Genomic DNA, 14,454 nt, shown 5'->3' with positions numbered 1-14,454 from the left:
ATGATATGCATCACTTATTCACTAGCATAAATTACAAAGGAGGTTGCATTCCTAAAAAAATTCCACAAAATTTCTATCAAAAGTTTCTATAAATGCAGACAACTATTTTTTCTTCTCATAATAAATTCTATTCTATTTTAAAAACAGTAGCAAGCAACCCCAGATATCAGTGACTTTTAGGCTACATTAATTTTTACTTATCCTAATGATGTCTGGAGAGATCACCATTCAAACATCTAAAACATTTTATTTCTTTAGATTTAACTGCACTCTGAAGAAATGCAGATTATAACTGCTGTGTAAAGTTGTTAATTTTCAGTAAAAAGGAGTAAGGCATCCACACACAATTTTATATTTGTCTGAAACACAGAAACTGTGTTTTCCTAAATTAAGGTACTCCTCATGCCCCTAGACAAAGTATATGTGCCTCTATACAAAATAACACCTTACTCTTATTTTAGAAACAGTATTGTGTATAAATTGTTGCTAATGTTTTACTGTATAGGCAACAGCATACCAATGAGAATTTAAGTGTCTCTATGTCAGGGAAGCCACCTGAATTGCAATGAAGGTTTTCTCAAAGGTGAAGGAGTTCAGAGCAATCAGAGACAGGTGAACAACTGCAATTGTCCGACTGAGCTAACATACCTTAGAGGGGAAAAGGAAACCTTATTTTTGCTGCAGAGAATCACTGTTATCCCTACACGAGCTTAATTTAAAATTCACAGACAACCAAGAATTGGTTTACAAATCCAAGACCAAATCCAGACCCTAGCCACTGAAATGAGGAATCAATAAATTAAGACATGAAAGATTTCAAAGAGCAGCATGAGGACCCTGAGGAAAGTACTTAAACTTTCAGTAAAGGGTAATGTGGTTTGGTTTTCTGTCTTGCCATACTATTATCCCACACCTAGTAATGTGAAAGCTCTGACAATTTTTTTTGTGTGTGGCTGATTTGCTTACAACTTCTCTTGTCTGCATGAGATTTCGGCTATCAAGTATTACAGCTGAGCGTTCATTGCTGTCTCCACAGAAGCGGCACTAATCTGGATCCCTCTCCTCTACCTGGCTACTTATTTTCACTAAGCTGGGTAGAATTTAGTATCTTAGGCCTCCAAGACATGTCAGTTTCTGCTGAAATAGCCCAACAAGTTTAAGATTTTGACAGAGGGACAAATGGAGATGAAGGTGGCATTGAAAAAACCAGGAAACCAGGTTAAAAGGTCCTTCTTGAATTTTTGAAGAAAAAGTACATCAACAAAAAGCACCAGAGACACAAAATTACACAATCCTCATAAATGCAGATATTGTATCTGTTTCAGCCCTACTGCAAGCCTATAAATTACAAAGCTTTTAATTAAGCCAAATGCTACATTCTTTTTGCCCTCCAAATTATTAGCTTATGCTAAAGACGCAAAGTTTCACTTTGAATTTTGCCATCAAACAGGGAAAAAAGTGTATTTAAAAAACCCCCAAACACCACAATGTATCACAGAGAACTGCAGTAAGAACTCAGGGGCATAGACCCTGACAGCAGAATTCACCTTACCTGATTTTACCTGTCTACAGTTGTGGTAATCATCTTTACTCCTGTAGTCATTAGAGAGAAAATGACAACTCTACAGCATGAGCCCTACAATCTATTTAAGAGACCTGTCCTGGTGAGGAGATGCATCTTACAAAATATTCCATTTCCCTCTGTTAACAGCACGACGAGCTTATATGTTGTTTTCCCATACTTGGGAATGTTTGAAGTTAGGCAAGATGAATCTCACCTGAAATATTTTTCAGGAAAAAGGCATTCCTATTCTTGGTAGCAGATCCAGAACTTTAAGTGGTCTCTCTGACCCCCAAAGATGACAGATAAACATGTAAGTTATATATCCAAGGAACTGAAACAGATTATTTCAAAACTGCTAATCTGCTTTTCCATCAAGTGTGATACTGACCTTCTGTTTCCACATGGTTTCCTGGGGTGCAGGTGGAAAGGTGCACGGAACTCTTCCATGATTCATGTGATAGGGCAAAGGGATGCTGGGATCTAGTGGCACCCACGGGACTGAAAGAGTGGCAGGTACAGTAGGCAGATCACAATGAGCTTTATGCAAGTTATATGATGCTCTTGTTGTCTTGTCAAGAGAACTCTTGTAGATTGCAACTGATGAATCTCCTGCAGCATGAGTCAGTAAATAAAAGCCCTCCTGCAAACTAAAAAGATAAAGTTCAAAATGAAAAATATTATTTAAATAGGGTTTTTTGTTTCATTTGATCAGGATAGCTACTAAAATTCTTAATGTAAAAGCAAAATTTCTTTAGATATTTACTTATCAGTCCCTGTTTTATAAAAAGACTATGGACAAAAAAGGATGAATTACACTGTATTGATAAATACATACTAATTCATGTATTTGTAATGTATTCATAATGTACTAATTTATCAGTGTACAGACTGTCATCATATTCAACAAAACATTTAATCATACACTGAAAGCCATCCATATTTGACAAACTATAATTCTTTAACCAGTGCCTTACAAAGCATAATGCATATACAGACACAGACACAAAGAACAGATGTGCTTTAAATACATGCAGGATTAAACAGGTTTTCAGGAAGATAAATGTCAACCAACCGCCCATATCAAAAATCTTAGCCACAAATCACGAAGCTACAGAAATTATGAGGTGTGGGAAAACTCCCCTGTAATTTGAATTAAGAGGCTTCATGCACAGTGCAAGAAACCTGCTTCAGAAAAAAATGAAGACACTTGCAGACTGAAAGCCTTGAAGAAGCTAAATAAACAAAGAAAAGGAAAGAGTGAGAAAAAGGTTGCAACACTGTACAGAGAAAGACATATGCTGTTCTAAGTCAAGCTAAGCAGAAAGGAACACAAACAGTATTATTTCTACAGATTAAGCAAAAAGACTAACAAAACCACAAATCCATATTTTAAATGTCAGCCTACATACATAACATTAAACATTTCACAGCAGTGAGCTGTAACCAGCTCAGAAGTGTCCAGTCTCAAGTAGTTCATAAAAATCAAGTTCTTATTCTTTTGCATCATTTACACAAAACCTGTAACCCTAAGCACAGTTTTACATAGTACAGCATTATGCTATGCTAGACCTAAAAGAATCCATAAAATATTTCATGTATCTAAAGAAATAAAAATCAAAGGATTAGACAAACATTCTACCCAAGAAACGGGATGACCTGGGTAATGTCGCAAATAAATACCATGAACAAGAATGGAGCACTTACTCAGACACTTTCTTCAAAATGTGGTGAAGTATATTTAATGAATTTGCAGGCCTGCAAAAAAAGCAAAAAGTTACAAAAGTAGTAACTTGTAAGGCTTGTTAGGGTTCAAATTCATTGCTAAAAAACCTACTAAAAATACTCACTTAATCAATCCAAGTTTTTCTCTTAAAATTTCTGGAGAAATCTTTTCTAGCATAACAAGCTTTGATGTAAAAGCATCAATACGTCCTAAAAAATATTAATTCAATTAATACACTAAAAATAAAAGAAGAAATGCAAAAACATAATTTGCAGACCTAATGCATTTTAAAAAGAATTAAAAAGATTTGCTCTTCTAGAGCGTAAAGCAGTGCAAGTATTTATCAATTTTGCACAATAACGGAAAATAAAATGTACAGCTGCTTTAAGCAGACATCTGTATTTGGGCTATCTTTCTAAATCAGGGACACGCCCATGATTCCAGCAAATCTTACATTTCGGGTGATGTCTGGGATATACAATCTCATTTTGCCATGGCGTTGGCCTTAATCTCATCAGTTAGTTTGTATCTTCTCAAGTTCTTTTGATCCTTATTACTATGCTTCCTCACTGGACAGATTATGAAATTTTATCTTTTACAACAAATTTACTTTTGAGTTTAATATACTCGTTCTTCTATTCTGATATGTTATATGGCCAATTGCATTATTTGATTTTATGGGTATTCTGGACCATCGTCTCTTGATTTTTTTTCCTCACTTGAGAAATTACAATTTGGTCCTTGTTCATGGCAAACTGTTAAAGACTATTTGTTTTTGACATAGGAGCAACAATTCTCATCACGCTTTTAAAATAAAAAAGAACAGTTTAGCCCATGTTTTCACTTGATAAGCAATAAAGATCATTAGCATAGCTTGCACACTGAGGTGGTGCCTGTGCTTTACCTTCAGGTTCTCTCTCATGTTGAGGTTTTCCCAGAAATCCGTTCTATTCCAGCTCCCACAAGGAGGATGAGGAGAAGACAGTATAATAAAATATGACCTACTCAGTGGAATTTACTGCCTTACTACAAATCTGCTCTCATAGGAAGTGTAAATACATCAATTGCACAGTAAGAACTGCTAAACCAAAGCATTTCACATCCCAAGCTAAACATTACTAGCAATTGGTCATGCGATGTGTAAGACGACCAAGTAAGAACTCTCATTTTACCAAAAAAAATAAAAATGCACCAGGACAACTCATTTATTTTAAACACTGTACATTTGCTACTTTTGTTCATGTAAGTATTTTGTGCAAGACTAAGCAACTAGGTTTAATATTCTGCATAGCTGACTAGAGGAAAAGAAACCTGAAGTTATAACAACAACAATCTGTGTTCTCCATTCCTTATCAGCCTCTCCTCATATCAGAAACTTCTCCATTTCTGAACTCATTGACAGCATAGCTGGGGAAAAAAAAAAAAAAAAAAGAACTACTCATACCTAATTTATATTACCTTATATTTGAGAAGTGACTGATTGAAAACACTTGACATTCAGTAAGTTACCCATACAGTAAGTACTTCTTTCCAATCCATTTTTCAAATAATCTTTATTTAAAGGCCAATATTATCCTATTCAGGTGAAGGTAAACTATTCTTTTTGCAGTAAGTTTTGCTTAGGCACTTAATGCAAGTGAATAATGGTTGGGGTAAAATGTCCCCATTAATCAGTAAAGCTTATCACAACTTTATTTCCTGCTTAGATCAAGTACAAGTATCTTATTTGGGAAACATGTTACAGAGATTACTCCCTTTGCAGATGCAGGATTTCCTGAGTAGCGAGGGGACTTAAATTAATGACCAAGCAAGGTGCTCTACTAGCAAGAGGAAGATAGCACTCTAAGTTTGTTTGATGATACTATCTCTGCTTTTGTGCAAACAATCGCTATCTTCTTTGAGAACATACAAAATAAAAATTCAACTTAATATCACACCCTGCAATTTCTGCAGGAGGCCATAGTCACATTTCTGTTTTCTTTCTCATCTCCTGAGCTGGCAGCACTGCTGAGCTACTGCGCTGGCTGCGCTATGAGATTCCTCCCTCACCCACGCGGGGTGATACAACACTGAAGAACAATGCCAGACAATTATGGGGGACAGACCAAGGTCCAAAGAACTTTCCATCCATAATTATTTGGCAACATAAAAGATTGTTGAGACAGGGCATTAAGTTTTTTCAAGATCCAAGAACTCCTAAGCAATTTAACACTGAGATCAGTGAAGCCTCTAAATTTGAAGTTTTGATCATGTAGCAGATCTGCATAGTCTCAGAACTGTCTGAACAAGAATGCATGTTGTAGGTACTGTGTTAATAATGGTAAGATCACAGTTTTCAAACAGTTGTTCCATATTTTCACACTCATGCTGTGGGGTAAACTTAAAAAGAGTACTAAGTCTATGGCTGTACTATGGTTGATTAAAAAAATTTCTTTATTATAGGACATGATATTTCACTTGAAATAATTCAAATTATTGCACAATCTGAGAAATCAAGTCTGTCTGCTTACACCACACACGAGATAGCAGTAGTCTTACTTTCAGGTATCAGATTAATGAAAATGAATGAGATATTCACTTCATCTTCAGTTGTCCATAACACAAGGACATTATCACCCTTAGAGAATTGCCCCCAGAATTTCAGGACAAAGCTTTCGGTTGCAAAGAGCTGCCTGTCTAAATCAGGATACTTGCAATGCTGTAGTTCTCACAGCCACTCAGAAATACCAACTGAAAAGCAGAATTTCACAGCTACCTTGCAATATTTCTCCAACAAGAGCAGAAAGAATCCCCAAGTAGAATACGATAACAGTTTCCTATTACATGCTGTGGAAGTTGCTCTTTCATAAAATGGATCATGTACTTCCACATATGTCTTTTTACCTACCTCTGTTAGAAATGACATGGTACCAAAAAAAATCCAGAGTCCTCAATTTGCCTACTTGAATAAATCACATATTCTGTCAGTATCAAAAGTTGGTGACATGCTAAGAGTCCATCTCTGTATCTGTAGCGCGCTTTTTTTTTTTTTTTTAATAGGGGTGGGAGGGAGCATGCCCCACATGCTGGGAGAGCTAATTTACTGTGCAGGACAGTGACAACCTAAGTAATCCTGTGCTTCCTCACAGCACACAAAACCAAAACCCCTGCAGACCCCGTGGTTTGCAGCTGGAAGAAGCACATCCAAGAGCTGACAAACAAGCATCACTGGAATAACCAGTGTTTCTCAATCCCACGGACTTTTTCTCCCAAGCACGTGAACAGAGAGAGCACGTCAGAGGCCAGGCCGCTGAAGTGTGTTTCACGGGCAGCAATCCATGGCTGTTTCACAGCCAAAAGGTATCTGTGAGGGAGACACTGAGGAGCCTATCAGAAGTGGATGGCTGTTCATGCCGGAACAACCCCTGCAGCGCACAGCCTGCTTTCTCCTACGCTGCTGAGGGCCTCTATAAAAAGGGGTGTTGGCTGGACAAGCTGCCTGCAAACTTCTGCGCACAAGCCATATGTTAAGTATCCTGTAACTGATGGGAGATTAGATAGACGTACATTCTTCCACAAAGTTTGTGTACTTTGTAAGCAGATTAGCCCTCTCTACAGTTTCACTATTCCCCCACACTGCTTGTGACTCCGGAAATACTAATAAAAATGCTGATAAAATTTTCTACAGGGGGCTAAATTTCAATGCAATTCAGTATAGTGTTCTGCTTGTTAAAAAAAAAGAGAAGAAATGCTTCATTGCGTTAAGATATAATTAGAAATGGAGAACTGTGCGCATAATTATCTCTTTGTGAGGATTTTTTTTTAGAGAAGGGAAAACCCACAGCAAATACTGCCTTTAAAATTTAAAATTAGAAACATAATTTCCATTAAATATGGACAGCAGACAAAGATAGATGCAATTAGCAAAACTATCACCTCAAATATATGAGAATTCACATAAACCTTATAATTCTATGATAGGGTGCAAAGTTTCTATGTAAAAATTAGGAAAGAGAAAACTCAGCATTTCTAAAATGCGAGCCACCTACAGCAAAAGTGTAATTCAGTGCATGAGTGGAAAGGTTAGGCAACCACAGGCCACAACTGCTGCCATAACAACCATAAAAAAACTGAGAATTTTTTCTACAACAGGAAAGCAAGGCAGTCCCCACTACAGAACATTCATTCACTGTACAAACAGGACTGCCCTCACTCCATAGCAAGTGCCAAACATGTTCTAAAATACATTTTGACTATCCAGTTTGTTGCAGATTTTCCCTTTTAAAACATTATTAATTACAAGATAATTGGTATCAGAGACCTCTACATATATTAAAAAGGGTTGTTAAAATAATGTGGCCACATTCTTTACATGTGTAATTTTCATTTCTCTACAGAACATAATAGACATAAATGTTCCAGACATTTAAAATGTCACGGTACAAACATGAATACAGCATTTTCTACAGGATATTTGTTAGCGAAACTTTCCTTATAACGCTGCATTCCTAGTGTGCTTGGTTTACGTGATTTTGGATAAATGGCCTTTACAAGTAAAATAACTTTCTACTAACATTTCCATGCTTTTTATCTCTGCTTTATTGTCTTTTTATTTTCTGTGCTCAGCACTACAGCTGTCATCTCTTCTACAGGAGATTACAATTGTAGTTTCCTGCTTCGTTCTCACTGAACGTATGTTACTTCTCATTCATAGATTCTATTACATTATCTCCGGTTTCCATTTGCTGCGCGATACAGGACAAGGAGTATCAAGACCACCCTTCTGACAGCGATGTTTCAAGTCATATCACATATTAGGAAACTAAATTTCATGGATCAGTTAGATACAGACAATGGAAAACCTGGAAAATGTGTTTAAGATCATCGAGCATTCAGAACTCCTGAGGAATATCAGAGCCATGGAAAGAAGTTTTCAATAAACTTATGCTACGTATTTTTCTTCTTCCTGTTCAGAATTTCATTTCTGCAAAGCCAGAAAATTACTTCCAGTACCTTAGATATGAGGCACATGTACATTGTTTTCAAAGCACGTAATTTCTCTTATTTCTGAATGACAGAACTTGGTTTAGCCCTATCTTGCTTGTTTATCCTCATTCTCTTGCATCTTATCTGTCTACACATTATCAGTGTAGAAATATGAACATTATTGCCTGTTTTCAAAGAAAAATAAGTAACATTTGACCTTTTCTCATACTGCAGGCTCAAAGGCCAAGGAATCAGGATCCTCTGGGCCACATACCTAATCCTCTGTTTGTCTTCTATTTTTGTATATAATAACAAATTTATTTAACATTATTTCAGAGAATTATAAGATGTATGTATAGGTCACATTTCATCAAGAAATATTTCTACTACTCCTGCAATAATAATCATTCATGTTGTATAAGACTCATTAAGAAAAAAACAAACACAACACCTCCCACCCCAAAAAACCAAAGATACTTTAAGTCACGAAGATTACCAGCTTCAGAGAACTAAACTCACACTTACAGATACATTTGTCTTTGCAAGGCAAATAAACGCAGTTCTTGGAAAACAAAGATTACTGGATACTATTCTTCTAAGACCAAAGTTGAAATATCCTCGTTCACCACCCAGCAGAAATTTTAGACAAAGCGAAAGCGCTTATTTAAGATAAAAGTGAAACCCAAAATTATAAAGTTAAAATAAATCAGGACATATGAAATATACCTTTAATAAATATTTTTCTCTTCTGTTATTAAAATTTATACATACTTCTTAAGCAACAATCAACACAAGAACTTACCAATATAAAATAAGCATTCCGAATGCAACATACTCTCTGTCCACAACTGACATACTTCACTTTCTGTAAGAGCTTCAACACCGTAATAGGCTTGGTATTCTAGTTTTGGCAACAGGAATATTGGAGTAAGCTATGAAAGTGAAGATACAAGAAAAATCAGCACTTGCTGTCCAAAAAACGTCCCCAATTGAACTATATTTTGTAGTTGATAATCATCATAGTCTTCCACTAGAGCTGACGCAACAAAGACACTTCACATATTTTATGTGATGGCTCACATTCTATGAAAATCACAGTACAAGCTTTGGACTACAGAGACTCTATATAGAGGAAGGTGAAAGGGATTAATAAAAAAAAAAAAAAGCCTAGGCAAGCCTTTACAACTAATAATAAAATTTTGCCGCTACGTGATTTTTCCATGTGACTAAATTAAGTTCACTCTTCTGTGCTCTGCTGCCCTCTGCAGGAATTTAAGAAAAAATACATTATTATATTTCTGATTTGCATATTATTATCGGAATCCTGTCATTTATTCCCCTTGTCAGAATCTCACTTCAAATTAGAACCTAATGCTTGGACTCTCATTTGAAATCAGACGATAACCTTTACGTGTTAACACTAACAGAGAAAGTATACGCCTGTTCTCACTGACAAATCACAGTTTAAATTTCAGCAGGAATTTTAAAAAAGTAAACAACAGTGCTCAGTTTCTGATTAACAAATTAAGGAGCTATTCACAGGCATTTATAAGCAGTGGAGTAATAGCAAAGAGATGGTATCTCTTCAAAATATGTTTCTGAGCATGGAATCTTAGCAAGTAATCAGAGTTACAAAGACTTATTGCCATTTCAACAAAGCATAAACACCTCTCAAAATGCCTTTCTTCTGGTATTCTGGGGAGGGAGATACCACATCGAATTTGTTCAATGATTCGGAGGACTCCTGACAAAATAATAAATCATGGAGTATTCCAGAATAAACTGTCCTTCTCCTGATGTTACAAGGAATATTTGGATTACACTTACATTTAAAGCATTTTATTCCTTAAGACAAATGATTTGCTAAGATGCATACCATAGTCTTTTCAAGTAGAATGAACAGGATCTCTTTTTATCTTTGAATGTATCTGTTGTTCATTCTATCTCCTACTTCTCTGCTTAACTAGGCAAAATAGCAAGGCTGAATCCTGCATGAAAGTATTTATGATCATGAACATTCCAAAGCCTTGGGCCAAAACCCTAACTACTGCATTAACTTTAAAGAATAGTTCAATCTGACATTAATTTACATGAGTATAACTACCCACACACATTACTGCAATGCAGTCCTAGTAAGAAATGCAGAATCACACTTCCTTATCTTCTAATCAAGTAGGTTTAAAGAAATCATAAGTTATTCTTCCCTCTACTCCTACAGCAAATATTTACTTAAAGGAGACACACACATGTACAATGAAACATACTAATTGTTTGAGTGAAAACACAAGTGCTATGAAGGACTGGGAATCCCAGAGATGCCAGTTGAGCACAACTGTTTAAAAAAGCAAAACAAAACAAAAAAGCTAACAGCAAAATCTATACCTTTTGGGCTTTTTTCTTTTTATGGTATCGTGGCAATGACTTCACTTTTTGCACACTGCAACGCACAAGTAACAACAAATCATTCAAACTGAATAGCTTATACACAAGGTTGCCATCCTGAGGTGCTTTATACTCTGAAGGGTCTTCTTCAAGCATCTGAAGTTCATTTGGCAGCTTTCCTATAGAAAATAAATAAAACAGAAAATGAGCACCTTGCACGTTCTTTACCATGAAGCTAATTAACATTCTTCTCTTGCAGTAGATTTTTAAAATTTTTTTAATAGGATCTGTTTTGTTTTCTAAGATTTTGGGGTGAAAACCATCTCATTAGGCACAGGAAGTCATTTATGTATTAAAAAAAAAATAAATTGGAAAATGTCCACTGTAACTTCTAACAAGTATATTTTTAAATATTCCCACATATTTTATCCTAATCATTAGATTTCTCATACAAATAGAGCCATGAGACTTCATTCTTGTACAAATGGAGTTCAAAAGCTGGTTTTTAAGCCACACTCAGCACAAACACAAAAATTTTATTTACAATGAATGCCACCTGATAACTGCCATCCATTTATCAGTTACCGAAATATCTCAAGCCTCAGGTTTGGACGGTAGCATAAGCATCTGTTCCTAACTGAGTTTGCTTCAACTTCAATTTCAATACTAGCATATTCAAAAGAAACATTTATTAGATCTCCAAGTGCAGCTTTGAGGCAGCTTAACAAACATCCCTGCATCCCTTGGAGATATTTTAACAAAACTCCAACTTGTTTAAGATTATTTATTGAAAATTTATCCGGTTCTGTTTTTTGTCCTGCAGATACATGGAAATATGTGTCAAAACTACAATTATAAATAGGTGTTGCTGTAGTGCTATGGATAAATACATTTAACTTAAATTTAGAATTTATGTGCATCTTTGAGCAAATGAATACTATGTGATATATTATCATCCAAGTGATCAGAAATAATTTTCTGTTAGTAAAATACTTAGCTTAGTTCTGGCTTTCTGTAAAAAAAAGACATGCATAGAGGTTGTAGAACTATACTTTCTATTCTTTCAGTGTCACACTTCAGCATCTTAGCAATATTGGTTTCACTACCTCTATTAAAAAAAGATCAAAAAAAAATTCCGTAATCAAACGCCTGGATTCCACACTCTGGCTTTTTAAGAGGAGAAACAGAAAGAGTAATATGCTGCTCAACCCTTCAAACTGAGGGAGAAGACATGGTCTTCTAGTAACTACTAAAATTCAGTTAAATTGATAAAAATGTAGGACGTGATAACACAATTTGAACTAAACCAGAACTACTTAACTGCTTCCATTACAGATTAAGTAATTAATTCCTATGTGATCAAATGAACAGCTAGTCAGAGAATACCAGTGAAATATACTTTCCCACCAAAAAAGCACTGATTAATGGGAATTAAGTATTTGAGAAAAATAGTATCTGTCCTGATGCAACCTGCCTGCTTTCCCATCATTTTACCTACACAATAAAGTCCTTGAACTTCAGTTGTACAGAGCTCAGAAGCAACTCAGGCACATGAAAAAAAACTTGAAGTTCATGGTCCCTAGGATCTTCAAGACTTCTCCTTCTTGGTTGAGGTCTGGGTGTAGCATAGGTTCAATTTCCAGCTAAATGCCTGAAAACTTGGAGAGGTGACTTGGAGCAAGTCCTCACTAGTCTTCTGGAACATATTGCTAGGAGCTAAGAAACAGCAACTGAACTGGAAGTCTCAGAACTTAAGACACCTAAATTTCAAGTTTTCTTTCAAGTTTTAATTGCATAATTTTGTCATGGTTTAGCCCCTGCCGGCAGCTAAGCACCCATGAGTCTGCTCGCTCACTCCTCTCCTCCCCGGTGGGATGGGGAGGAGAATTGGAAGAAAAATGTAAAATTTATGGGTTGGAATAAGGACACTTTAATAGGACAGCAAAGAAAGAGGAAAATAACACCACCACTAACAGAAGAATATACAAAGTGGGTGATACACAATACAATTTGGTCACCGCCTGGAACCTGATGCCCAGCCCATCCCAGAGCAGCCATCCCTCCTCCCTGGTCAGCTCCCCCCTTATATACTGAGCATGATGTCATATGGTATGGAATATCCCTTTGGCTAGTTTGGGTCAGCTGTCCAGGCTGTGCCACCTCCCAGCTTCTTGTGAAAATTAACTTTATCCCAGCCAAAAACCAGGACAAATTTGATTAAATTTTTTGTCTACCAAAAATGTAAAATAATTCCATTTTTGATTGACAAGAAACTATTGCTGCATACCAGACTACTCAAGTATTTTAATTTCTGAGGAAGTTACTCATTTCACTACCAAATGTTTTCTTTTCCTTCCTTAAAAACCTTGTATACAACAACTTTTTGTTTCTTTAAAGTAAACCAATATTTCACATTCACCTCTGTGAACAAAACAGCCCCCCAAATGGTCCCTTATGGGTGCAAGACAGTCATTCTCACACAGAAAAGGTATTGTTAAAATATAAAATAAAATGTAAAATAATAATTAAAAAAAATAAGTTGTATCTCTAAATAAATGTAACAGAGGTACTATTAGGATGTTCTTCAGATGAAGGAGTCAAAATGTTCTTCTGTTCAACTTTACTGAAAATTTGAAATTTTACTCCTTACACGATAAACACAATTACTTACTCTTTGGCACTCCCTGAAAAAGCCAGGTCCAGGTATTTCTAGATGAGCTACTGGGATTTAAGGCAGGAGCTGGCACGGTTTCTGTGCTTGAGGTCACCAATGGTTTTGGAGATTGAGGCACATGGGCTGGCACAGCATTAGAATTATCACAGCTCACCACTGGCTGCTCATGAGCTTTTTGGGAAGGAGACTTGAGAAGTTCAGTTTGCATTTTCAAAATCTGTCCAACAGGATCAAATTCTTTTGACAACTTTCTTGTAGGCTTTCTGGAGGCATTTTTTTCCCGATCCATGATATCTGAGCAATAAGTCATGCTTGCTAATGGAATCTGGTTGGGGGAAGGTGATTTGGAAGTCTCTGCTGAGGTATGAGAAATAGTGTTTGATATAGTTGTTTTGCAACAATCAGTGTTTTTACATTCTGTATCAATTATCAAACGCTCTTCATCCGTGTCACTACTGCATAAAGAAATGTATGTCTCTTTTTTTTGTGCAGCATGCGACTCTTTCTTGTAACTAACAGCATTAGATAGAGTACTTAATTTTGTTTTACTGTCCAATAGTTCTTTGGTCATGATATGCTGTACTTTGTTCAGTCCTACCGCCTCTGAATTAAAGCTTTTATGAGACGAACTTTCTTCAGGGCTGAAGCACAGAATGCCATCTAATGATGGAAGCTGCATGCTGGCATGTGCTGAACCTCCTTGCTCAGAAGTGGTGTTTTTTCCTTCTTCACTTCCACTGTTTATGGTAGATGTATTTTTTTTCCCCATTTTTGGGCCATGTGATAAAACTTTAGCAGAGTTACTAACTGCAGGAAAAGTACTTTCCATTTTAGGAGTTCTTGAGAGCTTGACAGTTGCTCCAAAAGTTTCCAGTTCTGTAACATCATCATCAAAGTCCATTCCTGTGTCATCTGGAAGAGGAATTTTCCTGTACTGGTAGGTATCAGAAGACATCTTACCACAGGAAAGAAAAAATAATAGTATTTAAAAAAACAATAAAAATCCAAACAAAGAAACAGAATGTGTTAATCACAAATGAGATGATGTCAAATTGAAAACATGAAAAATGTTCTACTGTCCATATTTTGACTGTTGGGAGAGAGGGGCAGTAATTGAAAAAAAATTTCCTGTGTTTAAGATGGAAT

The 14,454-nt window shown here is 36.1% G+C and overlaps 1 protein-coding gene across 6 annotated transcripts in view; it reads right to left on the bottom strand.

The window, feature by feature from the left end:
- Positions 1-14,454, bottom strand: part of ICE2 (interactor of little elongation complex ELL subunit 2) — a 39,791-nt gene that overhangs the window by 13,596 nt on the left and 11,741 nt on the right. For all 6 annotated transcript variants that reach the window (XM_075764648.1, XM_075764649.1, XM_075764652.1 and 3 more), the window contains exons 9-14: positions 13,306-14,263; positions 10,635-10,813; positions 9,055-9,184; positions 3,412-3,496; positions 3,269-3,319; positions 1,953-2,211 (exon numbers count right to left, since the gene is read on the bottom strand). In XM_075764648.1, coding sequence (XP_075620763.1) covers positions 1,953-2,211; positions 3,269-3,319; positions 3,412-3,496; positions 9,055-9,184; positions 10,635-10,813; positions 13,306-14,263 — 1,662 coding nt within the window. The remainder of the gene's footprint in view (positions 1-1,952; positions 2,212-3,268; positions 3,320-3,411; positions 3,497-9,054; positions 9,185-10,634; positions 10,814-13,305; positions 14,264-14,454) is intronic.

Source organism: Balearica regulorum, chromosome 12 (genome assembly GCF_011004875.1).
Source record: "Balearica regulorum gibbericeps isolate bBalReg1 chromosome 12, bBalReg1.pri, whole genome shotgun sequence".
Classification (NCBI taxonomy): domain Eukaryota; kingdom Metazoa; phylum Chordata; class Aves; order Gruiformes; family Gruidae; genus Balearica; species Balearica regulorum.
Note: the sequence above shows the minus strand (reverse complement) of the source record. Positions and strands in the feature narration are given on the sequence as shown.